Source organism: Ranitomeya imitator, chromosome 4 (assembly GCF_032444005.1).
Source record: "Ranitomeya imitator isolate aRanImi1 chromosome 4, aRanImi1.pri, whole genome shotgun sequence".
NCBI classification, from domain to species: Eukaryota; Metazoa; Chordata; class Amphibia; order Anura; family Dendrobatidae; genus Ranitomeya; species Ranitomeya imitator.
The window spans coordinates 406513297-406535196 of record NC_091285.1 but is presented as its reverse complement, the minus strand read 5'-3'; the positions used below and the strand labels follow the sequence as shown (position 1 = coordinate 406535196).

Below are 21900 nucleotides of genomic sequence, written 5' to 3'. Positions count from 1 at the left end.
ACCTACTTATCCCAATTCACCCCTACCTGCCTGCGGAGGTTGGCACCCTCTTGAACACAATATGGCGACGCGCTCCTCGGTGGTCGCCCTTCTGTCCCTAGAAATCCCTTATTATAGAGTGGAGTTACCGGATAATACCCCTACCAAAATACAACCGTACAAAAGGACATACAATACTCATACAGTGTAGCAAAAAAACCAGGAATTCTAAACAATAACTGCCACCACAAAAAATTAATGTCTGGTGGAAAACAATTTTATCCTCTAGGGTAAATTTGAGGAAACTAAAATTCACCCTAATGAGTCCCTAGAATGATCCCTACCTACCAGCGGAGGTTGGCACCCTCTTGGACGCAATGTGGCGCCCCTGCTCCTCGGCGGCTGATCCTGGTAACCCTACAGTTCCCCTAAAGTAAACTTAACTAGGATACCAGGGAGCTATATAATATCATCATTCAATAATGAATAGCCAACAACCCCCACTGTCACATGTAGGATAACTAACACTCTTAGGGATTTCCAGATTATAGCTTAAAACAAGCTGTATAGGGAGTCACAGTGTAACATGCATAAAAATAATAGTTGTCCCAATAGGGTCTCGAATTATGAGCCCCAGCAGAAAAATACAATCAATTGGAGATTTTTCCTTTTTTATAAGCATGCCTATATAATTGCAACCTTATTAAAGCCTGTCCAAAATGGAATAATGTTGCAACATACCCTCAGCATGCCCCATCTCAGCATATCCATCAAAATGGGTATTAGACCTACCGGTAATTCCTGGAGGACGTCCTCCTCCTCCTTGCAGGGACAGGAAAAACACACGAGAGGTTAAAAGGTCCCACTCCGCCCCCTTTCCTTCAGTGTTTTGACAAGTACCACACCATGGATAGATGCAAATTTGAATTCTTTTAATTAACAAAATCATATTACAGCATATGAAAATAGTATACATAGGGGGGAGAAGTAATGGTGCTGTCAGGATGGACTCCTGGAGAAACCGAATTACCGGTAGGTCTAATACCCATTTTCCAGGACGTCCCCCTGACAGCACCCTGGAGAATACCAAAGAAAACTCCTCTAGGGTGGGACTACTGCTTGGAGAACTTTTCTCCCGAATGACGCTCGCTGGGCTGCTAACACGTCAAGTTTATAATGTTTACAAAATGTATTCACCCTGGCCCAGGTTGCGGCCTTACATATTTGTTCTAAGGACGCCCCTGCTCGTTCAGCCCATGATGCTAAAATAGCCCTAGTAGAATGAGCTTTTATTCCCACTGGGCAGTCCACCCCTTCTGATGAATAGGCTTTAGCAATTACAGTTGTGATCCATGTAGCTATAAAAGTTTTGGAAGCTTTTTTACCCCTATTTTTTCCCCCAAACAGGATAAATAGGTTAGGGTCCCTTCTCCAGGTACTAGTGGCCTCTAGATAGTCTAACACTGCTTGTCTGACATCCAAGGAGTGTAAAGATTGCTCTTTTGCATTGGAGGCTTTTTGGCAAAAGGAGGGTAAAATTATTTCTTGGTTCCGGTTTTGAACTGATGCAATTTTTGGGATAAACGATGGGTCTAAGATTATGTGATCATCGTGAATCTGAAGATAGGGATCCCTAATAGATAAAGCCTGAATCTCTCCCACTCTTTTAGCTGTCGTAAATTGCTACTAGAAAGGCTGTTTTCCATGTACGAATTGAGATAGGCATGTTTTCACTTAGGGCATAAGGTTCTTTACATAGAGCCCTAAGGACCAAGTCCCAAGAGGGGGTTAACTGCCTAAGGTGGGAAGCAATCTCTGGATGGCTTTAACAAACCTAATTATCCATGGGTGGGCGGCCAAAGGATAATCTAAGAAAGTGCTGAGGGCCAAAATCTGTACCTTTAGGCCATGTGCACACGTTCAGGTTTTTTCGCTTTTTTTTCGCATTTTTTCACGCTAAAAACGCTATAAAAACTCATTAAAACACATACATTATGCATTCTATCATTTAGAATGCATTCTGCATGTTTTGTGCACATGGATGCGTTTTTTTCCACGAAAAAAACGCATCGCGGTAAAAAAATGAGCATGTTCATTATTTTTGCGGATTTTCTGCGTTTTTCCCGCAATTCTATGCATTTGGAAAAAAACGCACCAAAAACGCATCAAAATCGCTGTAAAATCGCGGTAAAAACGCATGCGGATTTCTGGCAGAAATGTCCGGTTTTTGTCAGGAAAATTTCTGCAAGAAATCCTGACGTGTGCACATACCCTAAGGGTACTAGGCTTAAGACCCATGTTGAACCCAGACTGAAGAAAATCCAGAACTCTGGGGACATCCGGGGTCTCTGGCAACACAGCCGACCTGCCACCCTCCATACAGAATTTCTTCCAGATCTTGTAGTAGATCGCCGAAGTTACTGGTTTTCTACTAGCTTGAATGGTTGAAATGACTTCATCTAAAGATCCGCGGGCTTTCAAGATGTCCCTTTCAGGATCCATGCTGACAGATGTAATCTTCCCGGGTTTTGGTGCAAGACCGGACCCTGATAGATGACGTCTTTCCATAGAGGAAGCTTGATTGGGTTCTCTGCAGTCATGACCCCAGCAACGGGAACCAGCTTCTCTTTGGCCAGAATGGCACAATCAACAGCACTGTAGCCTGGTCTTCCTGAATTTTCCTGAGAACCACTGGAATGAGTGCCAACGGAGGAAAAGCATAGGAGAGTGGTTCGGCCCAAGTCTGGCTTAAGGCGACGACTGCTTCTGGCATGTCTGAAGGATTGAGAGAATAGAATCTGGGCACCTTCGAATTTTTTCTTGTGGCAAATAAATCTATTCTGGGAGTTCCCCAACGGTGGCACAATATTTGGAAAATTTCTTGGTTTAGTTCCCACTCTGTTGGACAAACCTTTCTCCTGCTTAGGTAGTCGGACAGGATATTTTGTGACAAATTAAAAAGTGCACTGCTGTAATTGAAAGAACTGTGTTCTCTGCCCAGGCAAATATCATTTGCGCTAGATCTTGTAGTGCTTTGTGCTTGGGACCTCATTGGTGTCTCAAGAATGACACTGCTGTCATGTTGTCCGTTAAAATCTTCACATGCTTGTTCTTTAGCTGAGAACAGTTTCTTCTTAGGGTCTCCCAAACTGCATAAAGTTCTCTGAAGTTTGATGACTTGTGGCTGATGTCTTCGGGCCACCTGCCCTGAAAAAACCTTCCTTCTAGGTGTGCTCCCAATCCCCACTGAGTGGCGTCCGTGGTGATTACTACTCAACGGGTCGGGATCCATGGAACTCATGTCCTTAGGTTGCCGGGTTGTATCCACCATCATAATGATCTTTTCACTACTGTTGATAGATGTATTGGTCTGTTCAGAGACATCTGGCACCGATCCCATACCGAGAGAACCGGTCTTTGTAATAGTCTTGAGTGGGCTTGAGCCCACGTGACACAGGTGATACAGGCTGTCATTATTACTAAGATATTGATGGCTGATCTTATGGTAACCCGATGTTTCAGGAATTCTGTGATCATTTTTCTTATTGATTCCAGCTTCTCTCTTGGTAGAAAGGACTGTCTGCAGGTAGAGTCCAGAAGCACTCCAAGGAATACTTTCCGAGATTCGGGCTTCAGGTGTGACTTTTTTCGATTTACGACCCAGCCAAGGTGTTCCAACATTGCAATGGTTCGATCTCTGTGTAGGAGTAACGTTCTTTCTGATCGGGCTACCAGTAGAAAATCGTCCAAATAAGGAATTATTGTAATTCCTTTGTTTCTTAGATATGCAACTACCTCTGCGATCAACTTCGTAAATATTCTTGGAGCTGAGGCCAAACCGAACGGGAGGCATTGAAATTGGAGGTGGCAGGTTTGGTCCGGCAGACTTACCGAGAACCTCAGAAGTTCCTGAGAGGTTGGATGTATTGGAACCTGATATAATACGCATTCTTCAGGTCGAGAGTGCACATTACTGAATTTTTGTCCATGAGGTGGATGGTTGATCTTATGGATTCCATCCTGAACCTTTGGTAGTTGACCCAAAAGTTTAACGGTTTTAAATTATTGTGCGTGCTTCCCCTGACGGTTTCGGGATTGAGAATAGGGGAGAGTAGTGACCTCTTCCTATTTCTGATGAGGGGACCCGAAAAGTTCCTGAAGGTCTGAGAACATTGGAGAATCGGCTGCCACGGTTGTCGGTGAGATACACCTTTGGAGCGGGGTAGATATAAGCTCTATTCTGTAGCCCTCTGATATTATATTTAGTACATATTCGTTTTTTGTTATCTGTCTCCAGTTGTTTAGAAAAAGACTGAGCCTGCCCCCTATACCTATGGCGTCATTGTCTTCTAGATCTAGAGCTTGATCCGAAAAGGGAATTTTTTCCCCTTCTGTTCTGAGCATAGGAACCTTTATAGGTACCTCTGTTGGATCTCCACTGCTCTCTATAGTCAGGTTGTTCGCGAGGTGGTGGCCTTTTACGAAAGGGCTGAAATCTCTTAGGTTTATCCTCAGGAAACCCTTTTTTACTATCAGACGCAAACTCTAAGATGTCATCTAACGCCTGTCCAAACACCTTAGATCCTGCAAAGGGAATGGCACATAATTTATTTTTAGAGGGTTATCACCCGACCAGGATTTAACCCATATAGCTCTACGGGTTGCGTTAGACAAGGAACTACTTCTATCCGCAAATCTCACTGATTCGGTTGAAGTATCAGCCAAGAATGCCGTGGCGGATTTTATAATGGGAAGGGAAGAAATTATTTCAGCCCGTGGGGTCTTATTAACTAAATGTTCTTCTAATTGCCCCATCCATAAGAACATGGATCTGGCCACCGAAGTAGCCGCTATATTAGTCCGTATCAGAGCTGCTGACGTTTCCCAAGCTCGACGTAGGAGAATATCTGCCTTGCGATCCATGGCATCTCTGAGGCTTGAAGAGTAGTCAAAAGGAATGGATGTCTTTTTTGTAACTTTGGCCACAGGTACATAGACTTTAGGGATTTCTTCGCATGTCTTGATATCATCTGGGTCAAATGGTAGACGACCCTTAAATTCTTGGGACATCACTAGTCTACATTCTGCTTCTTTCCATTTTTGCAATATCATCAGCCGGATATGTTCGCTTACAGGGAACACCGTCTGTCTCTGACATGTAAGACCTCCAAACATTAGATCCTGTCTGGACTTTGTACGTGGCTCCTCCTTTATCTGCATAGTATTTCTCACCGCCTGTAGTAGATCTTCCGTATTTTCCACTGGGAAGAGATATTTCCTTCCTGGACCCTGCTCTTCTAGTGGGAGCTCTCCTTCTTCCTGGTCTGAGCTTTTAAGGTCTGATTCTTCATTTGAAGATATATCAAGATCTCTCTGTTCTGGGTCCCATCTGGGTCTCTTACGGCCTGGAATGGAATGGTGCTGTTGTGATATGGTAGCCAAGGAGGCTTGCACTTCCTCCCGGATTAAACTCCTCATCTCAGACAAGAATGTTGGTTGTTCTTCCCTTACAACCTTGGAAATACATGAGCTGCAGAGTGATTTTTTGTACGCCTCAGGAAGCTTTAAGTGACATATGGAGCAACGGTTACTCTTTGCCAAGGCCTTGCCTGGCTTTTTAGCCGTTGGGAGGGGTGTCTGTGGAATATCCTTATCCTAATAATACAAGAATATGTATAATAGGGCTGGGATTAGTGTCTAAATGTGTGTGCAGGAGCCTCTGCGCTATGCGCACTTACCCCAGCATCCTCACTCCTGAATTCCATATCCTCTTTCGTCTCCGGCATTTAGACTCTTGTTTCAACACACACACACTGTGCCAACAAGCGACGCTGAACGTTAGACAGCGAGTCCTGTTCACATGCGGACCCTCAGAAGCCTGAGTGCAAACCTAATTAAATCTGCCGCTCGCTTTTTACCCCTTACTATGTCCGCATACCACGCTGTGGAACGCCGGACAGGATACGCCGATGACGTCACCGGAAGTGACGCTCGGTTATTGTACACCTACTTCCGCGTTCCACGATGTGGAACGCAAGCTGGGCCCCGCTGACGTCACCGGAAATGACGCTCGGTCCCGGGAGTGGCTGCTGACCGCCAACTCCTCCGTGTTCCTGTATGGAACACATAGTTCCGGGCGCCTCTTCTCCTGCCTGGCGCAAGAGCCCACTGCCGGGAGGAAGCGGCTCTACCCAGGAGCCCGTCCGCTCGACTGGTCTCTGGGGCAGAGGGACTCCCCACCGGGAAGTTTCTGCCCTGGGCCACTTGACAGGGGGGGGGGATATTGGACCAGCCGCACGATCCCTCTGAACCCTCCGGTCTCTGGTAAACCTTCTCAATCTGCACAACTCTTGTGTGTCCCTCCATGCAGAGACAGGAAAAACACTGAAGAAAAGGGGGCGGAGTGGGACCTTTTAACCTCTCGTGTGTTTTTCCTATCCCTGCAAGGAGGAGGACGACGTCCTCCAGGGTGCTGTCAGGGGGACGTCCTGGAAAATAAATATTGCAGCATGCCTTTTAACAGCGAATTGATCATATATCCATACCAAGTAAGCACCATTGCACTATGCCCCACAATCAGTGACCTGGTGTTACATTACTGAATCGGAGTTTGGTTTGGTTTTTAATTTTAATTTGAAATAAACTTTAATATTTTATGGTATTAGTTTTTTAGTAAGCCTTACTGTAGCTTTCCTCACAACACTGACCAGCACTTCTGTCAGAATCAATGTCTGCTGGTGGAGAAACATGTGACCAGACCAGTCCATCACCTGCTCACATTGTATAACGCCTCACATGAGAAAGCCCTTTTCTATTGGAGGCTAATGGACCGGTCTGGTCACATGTTCCTCCACCAGAAGCAATTGTATACACAGAAGCGCTGGTCAGTGTGTGAGGAAAGCTGAACTAACAAGAGAATGAGGACGACCCATATAAAGGGATATTCCCATCTCTAAGATCCTATCCCGATATGTAGTAGGTGTAATAATAATAATATTAGCAAATACCTCCAATTAGAAATGTAGTATAGTTCTTCTGATTCACTATGTCAATTTCCCCATGCGCAGGCATTGCAGGATCTTAAGTATCCATGGTTACGACCACTGATAAAATGATGGTTAGTTAGCTATTTGCTAGTGGTCATCAACATGGATACCTAAGGTCTTTCGCTATGTCTTTCCTCATGTGTAGGCATTGTAAGACCTTAGGTATCCATGTTGATGACCACTAGCAAATAGCTAACTAACCATCACTATATCAGTGGTCATAACCATGGATACTTAAGATCCTGCAATGCCTGCGCATGAGGAAATAGACATAGCAAATAAGAAAAAAGGTACTATATTTGTAATTGGAGTTATTCGCTAATATTCTTACTACACCTACTACATACTTGGATAGGATCTTGGAGATGGAAATACTCATTTAAAGAGCAAATAGCAGAGATACAAAGTATTGAGCTAAATCAATATGAAGAACACCCTAAAAAACAAATGTAAACCCAAAATTCAGTCTCATTGGAGTTTTCTTTTAATGCTTCAGACGATTTCAGCAGTCAGTACATACGATATAAGAAAGCGAGCACAAGAACCATCACAATATCCTACCAGTGGAGCAGCCCGGAGAGCCAAACTGAGAAGTATCTAAGAACTTGCGTGGAGTAGACAAATTTGTGACATCAAGAACGGGAAGCGGGGAATCTTTTGGAAGTGAACTGCATTATAAGAAAAAGACAGAAAGAAAATCACTGAATATCCAAATTTACATTCAATAACCCTCCACACCACCACCATCCCCAAAGGAGGCATACATGTTGCATGCATTAACCCCTTAAAGACCACCAATATATCTTCTTACTGACCTGAGACATAAGAGAATGACATCCCCAGATAGATGACAATCCAGCAGGTGTCGGCTGTACACTATAGCTGCCAACTTGGTGCATCAGCAATCATCAGTTTTGACACTGACCATGGCCATTTAACCCCTTATATGCTGCTGTTAATAGGGACTACATCTACATGGTTAACAGAGCGTGGGAGTTCCCTCTTTAACCCTATCATCATTCTGAAATTATGATTGTGGTGTTTGCCCTGGCAATTCAAGGCTAAATAACGGCCTTTGAGTTTGGCAGATATAGTAACCTGTTCACAAGTTAGCGACATTTATGTGGTAAAAATACAAACAAACAGTAGCCTGGGTGAAAATTGCAAGATTTTCATTTTTTTAGTTTAAATACCTATTTTAACATAAAAAAAACAAATTGTCAATTTAAAAAATAATTAAGATAATTGGTCAGGTCGAGTTCCCTTTAATAAAAGAATACCGGTAATTCAAATCTATGTGAATACATATATAATATATACATACGCACTGTTAGGGACCTGACACACAATTTAGTTTAGAATATTTTCTTAACATACGGATGTGAACACCATATCAAACCATCTGCAAATCGAAGCGTCCATTTGTAATTCGCCTTGTGCACTCAGTAAGAGTCCTCCAACATCTATTAGATTTGCAGTGCAGCAAACTCTGAAGAAATGGCTACATCAGCATTCTGTGTACTTCCTGGCTGACTGATTTCCCTTGGAAAATGAAGGAGATTCTACCGCCGCAATATGTGCTGACTGGTGACCTTATATGATAATACAGCTCCTGAGGGTAATGCCCTCAAATTAAAAGCAACAGAAAAAAAATGGCACAACGGAACTATGCTCCACTCAAACAATACCACTATGTATTTCTTAATTATAGGATATTTTACAGGAAAGCATGCTAGATATATTGAAAGAAAACCAGTTGTGCTACAAATTTAATGAAGGTGGAAAAAAATCCATGCATATAGAGGTTAACTATAATCTGAGCTACTTGTCTAAAATGGTCTGCATTTAATTGGATTCGAAAAAAGGACACCAAAAGCCGGATCCATCAATGCATCGGAACCTTTTTTTTTGTAATTTTCTTGTCTGTTTTTAACGTGCCCCTAAGGCTGTGTGCACGCTCCTGCGTTTTTTCCGCACGTAATTGGGACAAAAAAGCTTATGCCAGCTAATTCAATGAGCATCCTGAAGTGCTGTGCACATGATTAGTAATTTTCCTTTGAGTATTTGCAGTGTGTTTTATTCTGCAGCATGTCAATTGCTTGTGTGGATTTCTAGCGGTTTCACCAACTGACTTCAAATGAGTCAGTCAAATTTGCAGCAAAAATGCAGGTATAAAAATGTTTGCGGATTTGCTTGGTTTTTACTTGCATTTTTACAGTCTTCCTATGGTGTTTCCCACGCTGTCATCTGTGTGACAGCGCAAGAAACACCAGTGGTGCTGATCGACGGTAACATTACCACCATCAAAGTGATGCGGGGGTCACACTGTCAGATGTCAGAGTGACCCCGCAGCGGTGACTGTGACCCACGGTAAAAAGCTTACCGCAGGTCAGCAGGCACTGCTGATGGGAAAAGTAGTCTCTCGTCGTCAGCCGCCTCCTGTGCTCGAACATAAAAAAAAAATAAAAAAAAATGTTAAATAATTAAATGCATATTCAAATAAAAAAAAAAAAGTTCTCATGCAGCACTGGGGCTGTAAGTGAGATCACCTGAGCTCATCAGCTGATGAATTCCTGTGACCTCTCAGAGCAGCTCAGTGCTGTACACTGCGGGAGCGATGACGCTGCTTTAAGTATGTAGCCGGCAGCCGGTTAGAGGAGTTACATCTCCATATGTGACTCCTCTACAAGTGAGCTCGCCGTTAGACACTCTGGATTATGTGGACTACTGCAGTCAGGATAGTATATGGGGTTTTTTTTTTATTATTAATATTTACTAATAGCCTGGGCACCTTTATTGCTATTGGCTGCTTCCCAGAATACTATCAGCTCTCAGATGTCGGCTTTCCCTCTGCTGCTTCTGAAAATTAGCAGGGATCACACACAATTTTTTTTTTTCCATTTTTTGTAAAAATTAACAGGTATCGCGGTGCATGCTGATTTCTGCCAGTTGCTGTTTGGTTGCAGCCTATGTAAGCTCATTCTGGTAAGGCTCATGCATAGTCTGGTGACAATATGTGTGTGTGTTTGAAAAACTGACTGACAGGAATTAGGAGTGTTGGTAGTAACCGTCGTGTGTGAGGTGAGGACGCTGAGAATTCCAGGCTGTCCCGCGGCTCCACGTGGTCAGTGACGTCACGGCAGGTCCTGCTCCGTCCACCACATGGTGCACACGCTGTGAGGAAGCAAGTGACCACGTCCAGAAGCTGGGACTAACAACAGGACGCCGGAGATCTGCAGCACCGTAGAAGGAACACCGCTGCTTCTTTCTTTCAAGACGTGAGCTCCAACCAAAGGTAACAGGCGGCGTGCACACAGCAGATTTCCGACCCGGTTTAATCTGTCTGTAGCGCGCAGCACTGTCTCTCCTTTTTTTCATTGAAGCTTTGCCACCGGCCGGGGCTGCTTCTTTCTATCAAGTTTTTTTACCGCATTTTCAACATATGCATGTCCTATGAACTAGACTTAACAGCCTCTTAATTAACTGTGAGAAGTCCTTGTTTGTTGGAAATTATACACTTTGTCAATCAGACTCTGATCCACGAGTGATCATAACCTTTTAACTAGTTTATTTATTCCATTTTCAGGTTGGCATTTTTAGAGACATTGGCTCATTTTACTTGTCTTAGCAAGGACCCCTCTGCAAGCTTGTTGTAACATATACGCTTATTATTTGTCCACACCTCCTTGGTACTGACATTTATTGTTACAAGTTTGGGCAATATAGTACAGGTCTAATTGGGACGAAGCGCAATTTTTTCTTGTGTATGCTTATTTGGATCGCTTCACAACCTCTCAACTTAATACATATGCTGGTCTGTTTCAAACTCTCATTGCGTTCGCAAATTTATTTGTAATAATTATGTGTGTTTATTTACCTCTTTACTTACCGATTTAGTAATGAGGGTGTCTGGCTGACACCTCTTAATTACTAAACCTAGGGCTTGGTGTCAGCAACAGCTGCTGACATCAAGCCATAATCCCATAACCCTGATGCCACTGCATCAGAATGAAAAAACGGGTTGAACCAAAAAAAAATTACATCACAAAATATTTTTTTTTCCAAATATCTTTACTTCGCTCAAAAAAGCATTCATTGCTGTACAAAAACACGTGCAAAAATGTGAGTTTTTGCTGCCTGGAGATACAGAAACCATGTAGAAATCTTTGTAAGCAAATACTCAATGTGCGCACACACCCTTATTCTTTTACTTTAAGCATTTTTAATGTCTATTTTATATGCATTCTCTTATTTGTTTTTCATGTTCGCCATCATGGATGGACTTTAAAGGGGGTTTCCACTCTTATTGTACATCCTTTCATATGCCCTAACTCTTCCTAACAATCATTTTTCTAATATACTTTTATTACCTGAGCTGCTTCTGTGAGCGCTTCCCTGTGTGGCTCATATATTCCTCTGTTGTCATGCAGGCTCTGCTACTTCTGATCTAGTAACTGAAATTGGCTGACATGAAAAGGGTTGCGTCATTGGTGAGGATGGGGATCCTATTCAATGAGTGACAGCAGTCTGAGTACGCATGCTCAGGTCACAGGCTTCACTCTTCCCCCTCTACATGAATGTCATGTGTGGTACAGACTGAGTCTGCTGATGCTTTGGAGTGCTGGCCCTTCAGCTGACAAGCTCTGTGACGTGCTTTCTAACGACAAGCAGCACAACACTGCTGTGCTGTGTAAGGTTATACACATGGGAAGAAGGAATCAATATCACCATTACACACTGAACGGGAAACCACTGGGTAAATCTGACAGGGAGAAGGACTTGGGGATCCTAGTTAATGATAAACTTACCTGGAGAAGCCAGTGCCAGGCAGCAGCTGCCAAGGCAAACAGGATTATAGGGTGCATTAAGAGAGGCCTGGATACACATGATGAGAGCATTATACTGCCTCTGTACAAATCCCTAGTTAGACCGCACATGGAGTACTGTGTCCAGTTTTGGGCACCGGTGCTCAGGAAGGATATAATGGAACTAGAGAGAGTACAAAGGAGGGCAACAAAATTAATAAAGGGGATGGGAGAACTACAATACCCAGATAGATTAGCGAAATTAGGATTATTTAGTCTAGAAAAAAGACGACTGAGGGGCGATCTAATAACCATGTATGAGTATATAAGGGGACAATACAAATATCTCGCTGAGGATCTGTTTATACCAAGGAAGGTGACGGGCACAAGGGGGCATTCTTTGCGTCTGGAGGAGAGAAGGTTTTTCCACCAACATAGAAGAGGATTCTTTACTGTTAGGGCGGTGAGAATCTGGAATTGCTTGCCTGAGGAGGTGGTGATGGCGAACTCAGTCGAGGGGTTCAAGAGAGGCCTGGATGTCTTCCTGGAGCAGAACAATATTGTATCATACAATTATTAGGTTCTGTAGAAGGACGTAGATCTGGGGATTTATTATGATGGAATATAGGCTGAACTGGATGGACAAATGTCTTTTTTCGGCCTTACTAACTATGTTACTATGTTACTATGTTACTAACACATTTCTTTTCAGCTAAAGTGCCAGCACTCCAAAGCATCAGTAGAGTCCGGTCAGGCTTCACTCTCCTCTTCTGCTTAGATCCTTCTGATGCTTTTAAGTGCCGGCCCCTTCAGCTGAAAAGCACTGTGATATGCTTTCTAATAACAAGCAGCACTTGTCAGCATCGGCAGGATTCAAGCAGAGGAGGAGAGTGAAGTCTGTGATAAGAGTTTGCGTGCTCAGACTGCTGTCACTCATTGAAAGGGAGCCCAACCCCTCCAATGACGTGCTCTTCTCACTTCAGATCTTGGTTCTTAGATCGGAAGTCGCAGACCCTGCATGGCAACAGAGGACTATATGACCCACACAGAGATGAGCTCACAAAAGAAACATAAGGTAATAAAAGTATATTAGAAAACTGATTGTTAGGAAGAGTTAGGACATAAGAAAGGGGGTCAAAGAGTAGTGGAAAAACCTTTTAAGGCTTACAGATTTTTTTTCACTTGGTTCATCATTTACAGCTTTTCAAAAAGTCGCAAAATTTGTTGCAAATGTACTCAAATTATTTTGTGTACATCTAAAGCAATTTTTGTGACATTTTAAGAAATGTACGACTTTGTGCAAAAAATAAAGTTACAGAGAGCTCTTGAAAGGCTCATCGTTCTTTCTCTGTCCTCCCAAAACTCCAAAATTGACTTTGGGCAAAAAACAAGTGCAAGATTGATTGTTAGAAATGCTATACATTGACTGTGTGAGTGCATCCAGAAGGACCAGAACGTCAGAGAGCACTTAGATGTTTATCTTATACTGGATTGGTACTCTGATGGCATCAGGGACGGTGAAAAGCAGCTCGGTATCCGCCACATCGCTCTTTCTAATACTAGGATATTAACCAGGTTAACAATAATAAAACACATTTAGGCTATAATTTGTCACCATACCCGCTTCTATTCTTGTCCTGGTTCCACTGCCCAACACGACTGGTGGATTTAATGTACAGGTGACGATGCAGCTCATCAATCAGAACGGAGTGCATGTTCATCTTCTTACTGTGAAGTTCAAGACGTAGGTCGCTGAGACCTTCCACCTGTAGTAGGGGTCCTTCCAGTGAGTCCACTGCAGACACCTAGTCCGAAACAAAAACATAAGCAAACTATATAAATGTGCACGCTGATTGTTCAGTATTTGTTCAGTTTATAATATTTCAATAAGTCCTTCCAAAGAAGAGCTGATAGTTGTTGCAGAGATGAAGGAATAAGAAAATGTTTTGATTAAAAAAAAAAAGCATAATGGAGGCATGGACAAAGGACACACAACGAGATAAACACTGCATCACTCAACTAATAACAGCCCTGTAGTGAACGATCCTGACATCAAAAAGCTGAAAAGTGAAATAAGCGATAAACGTACAAAATGAGCATGGTGCACACAATATATGTAAATCAGCTATGATATTGAAACCACGCGTTGAGTATTTTTAGTCCCTTTATGCTGCCAACACAGGTCTAAGAAGAAAAGGTATGGACGCCACAAGAGTTCTGTGGTATCGGGCACCAAGATCTTAAAAGGGTCGACCCAGGAGTGCGATTCTGAGGACCTCTTCGCTAGCCATCCCTCTCCCCCCACACACATTAGACCCAAGTCTGTTAATCTCACGGATATTCACTGGTTCGGTCGATATGTTTGGGAGTCCTAGACAATTTAGGGAAAATTACCAATCCGGCATGTCCGATTTTGGACTGCCATTCGTATTGCTTCCTGAAGATAAGCTCTCTCATAGAGAGCACGGGAGTGCACAGCCGGACAAGCGCTCCTGTGTGTGAGAGAGAGCCGGCCAAGATGGCTGTCTGTCGAACTATCATCAGACAGTCATCTAATATGTATGGCGGACTGTAGGATAGGTCAGCAATATCAGATTGTTGAGAGTCCCACAGCCATCACCATCATCCATCAGTTGTTACCAGCTCTGGCAGCAGCTGGATATATGCTGATGTACACTGTACTGATGCAAACACAGATTCAGTACCCGGAACGGCCACTACATTTACACCCCGCTGCTGCCAACACTGATAGGTGGGAGGCCACAATTGTCCAGAAAACCATCCCTGAACCATTTTTTTGCAGTAGGGCAGGGACCTTTGCCTACAAAAGGTCAAAATCATTAGAGATCACCACTAACATGAAGGGTTGTACACAGTCTGGTAGTAGGCATCAAGTATCATTCATATGAATATAAGTTCCCAAGTTCCCCAGCAGAACATTAACCAGAACTTTACGCTGCCTCTGCTAGTTTGCCCTCTTCCCAAGTGCATCTTGATGACATCTTTTCACCAATCTGTGCACATGATGTAAAAGAAAATATAAAATATCAGGCCAAGCCACCTTCTTCTGTGGTCCAATTCTGATGCATGTGTGCACTATGGCAAGCACCTAAGGTATTGGACAGGGATCAGTAAGCACACTGACAGTCTGCCTCATATGCAGCTATATGACTCGGCTCCTATGTAGTCCCATATGACTCCTTTACAATACAATTAACGTTTTATCAGCAGAGGTGATTATCACTGCCAGGACTGGTGAGCCCTTGTCCAACTGCGCCCCCAGCACTGATTAGCAGCTTACTGACAATATACCATGTACATAGAAAGCTGTAAAGTGGGGTGGGAGGGAAAGCTTTCACATACTACATCTAAAAACTCTGTATCACAACTGCTGCACCCAGTAAACTAAGGGGCACATTGCTGGAATCAGACGCTTTTTTATCTACATTATGCTGCTCTCAGATGAGGTGGCAAAAACCTAGAGACAAAGTCCCTTTAAGCCAAGGGTGTCAAACTCGGCTGGGTATATGGGTCGCACATAGAAAAAAACTGAATTTGGGGGTGGGGCTCATTATTTTCCAGGAGAAAGTGATGTTTTTAGTGATAGCATTTTTTTCTATCCAGTTTTTGATCATGGTTTTGAACATTTTTGGTGTGTTTTTTTATTTTTTAAACACCATTCATAGCACGGGTCATGCTTTATTTTGAAGTTTTCTTTTTTTTACATTTTTACAATTATGGTATCCCCAATTGGCCACATACAATAATACTGTCTTACATTTAGCACCATATAGTAATTCTGGTAAACATCTTGCATCCCAACCTGTACCTCATCTAATAGTAACGGCCCATTCTAGTCCCCCTTCTTGTAGTAATGTCCCCATCCTGGTCCCCTTCTTGACATCATATGTTGTCATACCGATGTCAGATGCAGGCCTCCAATTGGCCGGCGGCTGGCATTGGTATTGCTGTGCAGAGAGCTAGTCTCTGTGTGGACTGCAATAAAGCACTGACAGGGCCACAATCACCAAGGGGTCTATAGTGCCAGAGGGCCGCATGCAGCAGTCTCAAGAGCCGCATGTTTGAAACCCCTGCTTTAAGCACCCATACTGTAATCGTTTGAGATCTAGCTTTGTTTTATAAAAACAGTCTGCTCATTAACATCATAATGGAGATACCATGTACTGAACACATGGGATCAGCAGGTGGGCACGTTCCCTGAAGATTCATTATAGACCCCACTGGACCTCCTGATTAACCTCTGAATGGAGGGAAAACACATGAAGTTGAGGTATACCACACAGATCTGTAAACTGATTTTTTTTGGAAGGACTAGTACACATATCCATGTAAACAATCATAGTGTGACTTTTTTCCCTCTGGTTCGAAATGCACATTACTAATTTTATTCTTGTATATGCATTATAAGTGATGTCTATTGTGCATATGGTATTTAGCTATGGCGAGGGTAGGAGATGACGTAGACTACCAACAGTGAGAAGGTTTGGCTGACAAGCCCCGCGGACAGGCTCATTCACACATCAGTATTTCTTATCAGTATTTCATCAGTATTTGTATGTCAAAACCAGGAGTTTCTCCAAAACACAGAACAGATGTCAATCTCTCAATTATAGTTTCTCTGTAAGCTCCTCTCCCTATTTTGGCTTACAAACACTAATGCCAAATACTGACGTGTGAATGAGGCTTTAGGGCCTTAGCTAACTAACTTAGCTGTGTGGGTGCCAAGGTGTATGTGTAGTAGGAAGATAAATAGTATCTTGCTTATTAAATTCTTTATAGAAAATGGTTCACTGCGTCTACAGAAGTCAGGAAGCTGAAAACCATATTGAACATGTAAAGAAGTCGTTGCCTCATTGTAAGTCGGCAGGTGAACGCATTTCTCCATTTTTCTCATATTGTATTATTTTTCTGTGTGCATATGTATTTTTATTATCTGTTGGATTCTAGCCCCTAATAATCTGCTAACCATCATGTCATATTATGGGATTTACCCCTTTCTTTTCCCCCTTAGGGTACCGTCACACAGTGGCATTTTGATCGCTACGACGGCACGATCCGTGACGCTCATGCATCGTAACAATATCGCTCCAGCGTCGTAGACTGCTGTCACACTTTGCAATGTACGACGCTGGAGCGATAATTTCATGACGTATGTGAAATGTAGAAGCCGTTGGTTACTATGCGCACATCGTATACAATATCGTGCACACCTTTGTTACACCATGCGATCATGCCGCCACAGCGGGACACTAGACGACGAAAGAAAGTTTCAAACGATCTGCTACGACGTACGATTCTCAGCGGGGTCCCTGATCGCAGGAGCGTGTCAGACACAGCGAGATCGTAACTATATCGCTAGAACGTCACGAATTGTGCCGTCGTAGCGATTAAAATGCCACTGTGTACCTTTAGTTTTGTTACATTGACATTGGACAATCAGCAAGTCTGTTGTTACAGGAATAACAGGTTAATACATACACAAGGAGCGCCATCAGCTGGCCAAGGGTATCCAAATTATTTTACTCTTATATGAGCGATTAATATACCGGTTTTAATAAATATCAAATAAAATGACGGTACATTGTGGCGGTAATTTTGTGGTAAATGTTTCTGTAAGCAATACTGTCTATCTGGGGTACATCATTCTACAGGTTTACTACCGTTAACTATGAGTTACAAAGAGCCAAGATGCAGAGTTGCCGATTCCCTTAAAAATAACTTTATCAAGGAGGGCCATCAACAGATTAAAATCTTTAGGGGGGGGGACTAAAAGAGCAAACCTGTTCCTTCTGAACGCTACATGTAGCGTGTACAATATCGCTTTTATTTGTTTACATGTCATTGTCCATTTTTAATTGTCATTTTTGTACTTAAAAAGATAAGTACAGAAAGAAGACTGAAAGGAATACATTTACATTTTGTTTGAAACTGAAGAAAATGGCTTTAAACTAGAATTTACATTCTGTGTCAATATGGAAACTGTTTAGACAAAAGGCTAATTATTTGTATTAACATTCTGGCATTGTTGTAAAGCAATCAGGAGAAAGTGAGTGGAAAAGAACATTTGGAATGAAATTATAAACAAATGTTCTAGCCGATGCATTTATTAGATACGGTCATTTGCTTGCACCATTATTCTCTTTCATCTGGTTACTGTAGACTTGAAATTGTATTTCTACCAAAGACTCAATGAACATTATTACATCCTCCAAAACTCTGGGTAAAATTGTATTTATTTTTTCTATTAAAAAAAAAACCATTTTATTTGTTAAGAATCTCAACACAATCATTCTTTAGCTAAATCACTGGTTGGGTTAAAACGGAGTATGTCTACACGACACAACACACTTATCTTTTCGGATTGTTTTCCCCAGTATTATTCTTGAACCTTCTGTCCTCCGATGCAGAAGTTTTCACCATTATTATTGCAGAAATATACGCCAGTTCATAAATAGCATTCGTGTCCGTCTCTGGTGCAAGGCACCTGAAAAATGTGCCAAATTCAATAAATGGTGCACGCCATATGAAGTTGGCACTGTTCATCAAGACTGACGTGCAAGGCAGATATTGATGAATCGAGGTCATGGCCTCTAAAATTCAGTAACAAGGTCAGAAATACTGTTTCAGGAGTCAATTTTCATAGCCATCAGTTTATCCAGTTATCACGTTAAGTCACTACACAAAATTAAAGGACTCAGATTGTATTTAGTGTTACAGCGTAGCCCCACACAACTTCAATAGTAATTTTTTTAACTTTGAAGTTTCACTTTAAATTGCAAAAACTCTGGAATGTTTCTATATATCCCAATGATTCTGAAAACTTTCCTTCCTAAAACATTGCAAAACTGGTCCCATATATGTCCATATGTGACAAAGAAGAGCTCCCACAAATAACTTAAAATTAAAAATGAGAATTTTATTAACAATAAATAAAAACAGTTAGAAAGAAGCTAGAATAACAGTAATAGGGGACGCCAAACAAAATATAAGGAGGGCTAAAAAACTGCAGCATAGAAAAAACAGCAAAATGTATGGCTAAAATAGCTATTAAGCATAAGTGTCTCTTGATAGATAGTGCTGTATACAATGCTGACAGAATGCCCTAGAAACATAGCAAAAGGAGCCCATAACAAGATAAATAACACATTACTGGGAGATCACAGATCACTCTGACACACAGCCGGCAGGCTTGCGTGTCATTGAGCGTCGGCAGGACGTGAGTCATTCTGGAGGCGGGCAGAGGCGCAATGCACCAAAGATAACGGAGGACAGCGTTTCCTCCCTATTTTCTAAACCTTTATGCTCATTGGGTATCATTAGTATAAAGACACGACTACCCCTCACCCTGACACGCCCCCGGAAGAAGCTGGCGGCGAAACGCGAGTCGAGGTGAGGGGATGCCAGGAGAATTTCTGCAAACAGGTATATAACTATATTTTAAATGTTCACCTGTACTGTGGTTAGGGACTTTACCATGTCCCCTCTTGAATCTGGGCTAGATTGGTCACTAAACACAGTTTTTCTCTAGGCTAACCATAACCTAGGGCATTATATATAAGTCTATGTCATCACATTGTTTCTGTGATCTCCCAGTAATGTGTTATCTTGTTATGGGCTCATTTTGCTATGTTTCTAGGGCATTCTGTCAGCATTGTATACAGCACTATCTATCAAGAGACACTTATGCTTAATAGTTATTTTAGCCATACATTTTGGTGTTTTTTCTATGCTGAAGTTTTTAGCCCTCTTTATATTTTGTTTGGCGTCCCCTATTACTGTTATTCTTGCTTATTTTTAACTGTTTTTATTTATTGTTAATAAAAATCTTGTTTTTAATTTTAAGTTACGGTATTTGTAGGATCTCTTCTTTGTCACATATGGACATATATGGGACTAGTTTTGCATTTGATATTTGAAGTGCCCCGTTGACATTTGGACATTTATTGATTTATTTTCCTAAAACATTGTAATTTATGTTCATGGTGAATTTAGGGAGATATATTTTTCAAATTATAGCCCTTCAAGTACTTTACAGTAATTAACCCAAAGTGAAGTACCGTATATACTCGAGTATAAGCCGACCCGAGTATAAGCCGACCCCCTAATTTTGCCACAAAAAACTGGGAAAACTTATTGACTCGAGTATAAGCCTAGGGTGGAAATGCAGCATTTACCGGTGAATTTCAAAAATAAAAATAGATTATTATTTCCCCATAGCTGTGCCATATAGTGCTCTGCACCGTTCATTATTGCCTCATAGCTGTGCCATATAGTGCTCTGCACCGTTCATATTGCCCCATATCTGTGCCATATAGTGCTCTGCACCGTTCATATTGCCCCCTATCTGTGCCATATAGTGCTCTGCACCGTTCATATTGCCCCATATCTGTGCCCCATATATGCTCTGCACCGTTCATATTGCCCCATATCTGTGCCCCATATATGCTCTGCACCGTTCATATTGCCCCATAGCAAAGCAGATGGATTTTCTATCTAAAAACGGTCCAGCCATCGGGACTAAATGAGCTACAGCCCTATAACTGCTTTTTATAGACTGTCCCAGTCTCTCTCATCTCCCTTTACACACTATACAAGCCTTTCATTGAGGTAATAGGGATATTAAGGGAGGGTGAGCCGCCGAGGAGTGGGGGCGCCAATGCGAAGGGTTTCTAGGGTGCCAACCCCCGCGCTAGGCAGGACCACAGACATGTCCATCTTTATCTAGGCACATATTCCCCACCCACTTGGTTTTTACATCTGGCATTAAGTTTTAACATGCACATATTCCTTCCTCCCTGTCTGTCCTAACTAGGGACAATAGGGACAGATAGGTAGGGATAGCCGTCGTTGAGTGGGGGCGCCATATGCGCAGGATCTTCTAGGGTGCCAACCTCCGCGTTAGGCAGGAGTATAGGAAGATAGGGCATTAGGATAGGGCACAATAGGGTGCCTTCCTTCATTCCTGCAATGTATCTGGTCCAGGGGTCTGGTGGTGTCCGGTACTTCTAATAATAAACGGCGTGCCTTTGTGTATACCCCTCCCGTTTATATATGTACTTTTTGTTTTTTCGCTCCTTCTCCTCTTTCCCCGCTGTTCCAGTAGTGGGGTTCACCATGATGGGTCCGGTACATGGTTTGTTGTTGTTTTTTATTTTATTTCATCAGGTTACACGCCTGGCTTGTGGCTCAATTATGGTCTCTCTTCTATGTCTAAGCATAATATTCATGAGCTTTAGTAGAGTACTATATCTGTTCTCATTTGGACCCTGCAGTAGGAACCTATATAAGTAGTCTATTCAATACTAGACCATATCAGCGGGCGGATAGGACATTTTTGGAAAAATCTGTCCATCCATTCAGATGTGGCGCATGAACTTTGTGCATTTTACACATTATGGCACAGGTCTTATTGTGCTCGCATATCTGGTGACCCATCCGTACTGGAGTCACACTAAAAAACATCCCGGCATGGAGCCTGATAGACAGTGAGTCGGACAGCGCTATACTGTGGAGTGGAGCGCTTAGCGTCCTGTCTCCATGGTACTCAGCGCTGTAGTCCGTACGAGCGCTCCGTTAAACCGGAAGTAGCAGGCAAAGCACAGGAGGCTCGTCACACGCCGGGGGCGGGGCCTATGGTACGCGCCTCCGTGCTTGAGATTTATAACACAGAAGCGGGGAGACCTGTAAAGCGGCAGACACAGGTTCTCAGACTCCCCTGATGAGTCCTACCGGACGAAACGCGTCGGGAGACGCCGATTCATACAGAGGCTTTCTCACCCTTTGAGAGACAGGATGATTCTCTCCACCATCGGGTGAGATCTTTCCATGTAAAAGTGCCTTATGCAAAAGTGGCACAGTTAGGTGCCGCTCTATGACAACTAGGATTGTGTCATAAGGATTGAGACCGCACCATTATACACAAAGGGGATGCTCATGAAAGGTGTTCATGGGGCAGCGTGGTCCCGTCCTTGTTACTTGATATGGTGACCTCTGGTCTATTATATGCCTCTTAGATATATGCTGCTAGATTACTGACAGTCTCCTACAGC

At 42.7% G+C, this 21900-nt stretch overlaps 1 protein-coding gene across 1 annotated transcript in view; it reads right to left on the bottom strand.

Annotated features, from left to right (window-relative positions):
- The window catches only part of EXOC4 (exocyst complex component 4), a 684877-nt gene that overhangs the window by 585890 nt on the left and 77087 nt on the right, over positions 1–21900 (bottom strand). Inside the window, exons 4-5 of the mRNA XM_069765360.1 lie at positions 13451–13635; positions 7587–7693 (exon numbers count right to left, since the gene is read on the bottom strand). Coding sequence (XP_069621461.1) covers positions 7587–7693; positions 13451–13635 — 292 coding nt within the window. The remainder of the gene's footprint in view (positions 1–7586; positions 7694–13450; positions 13636–21900) is intronic.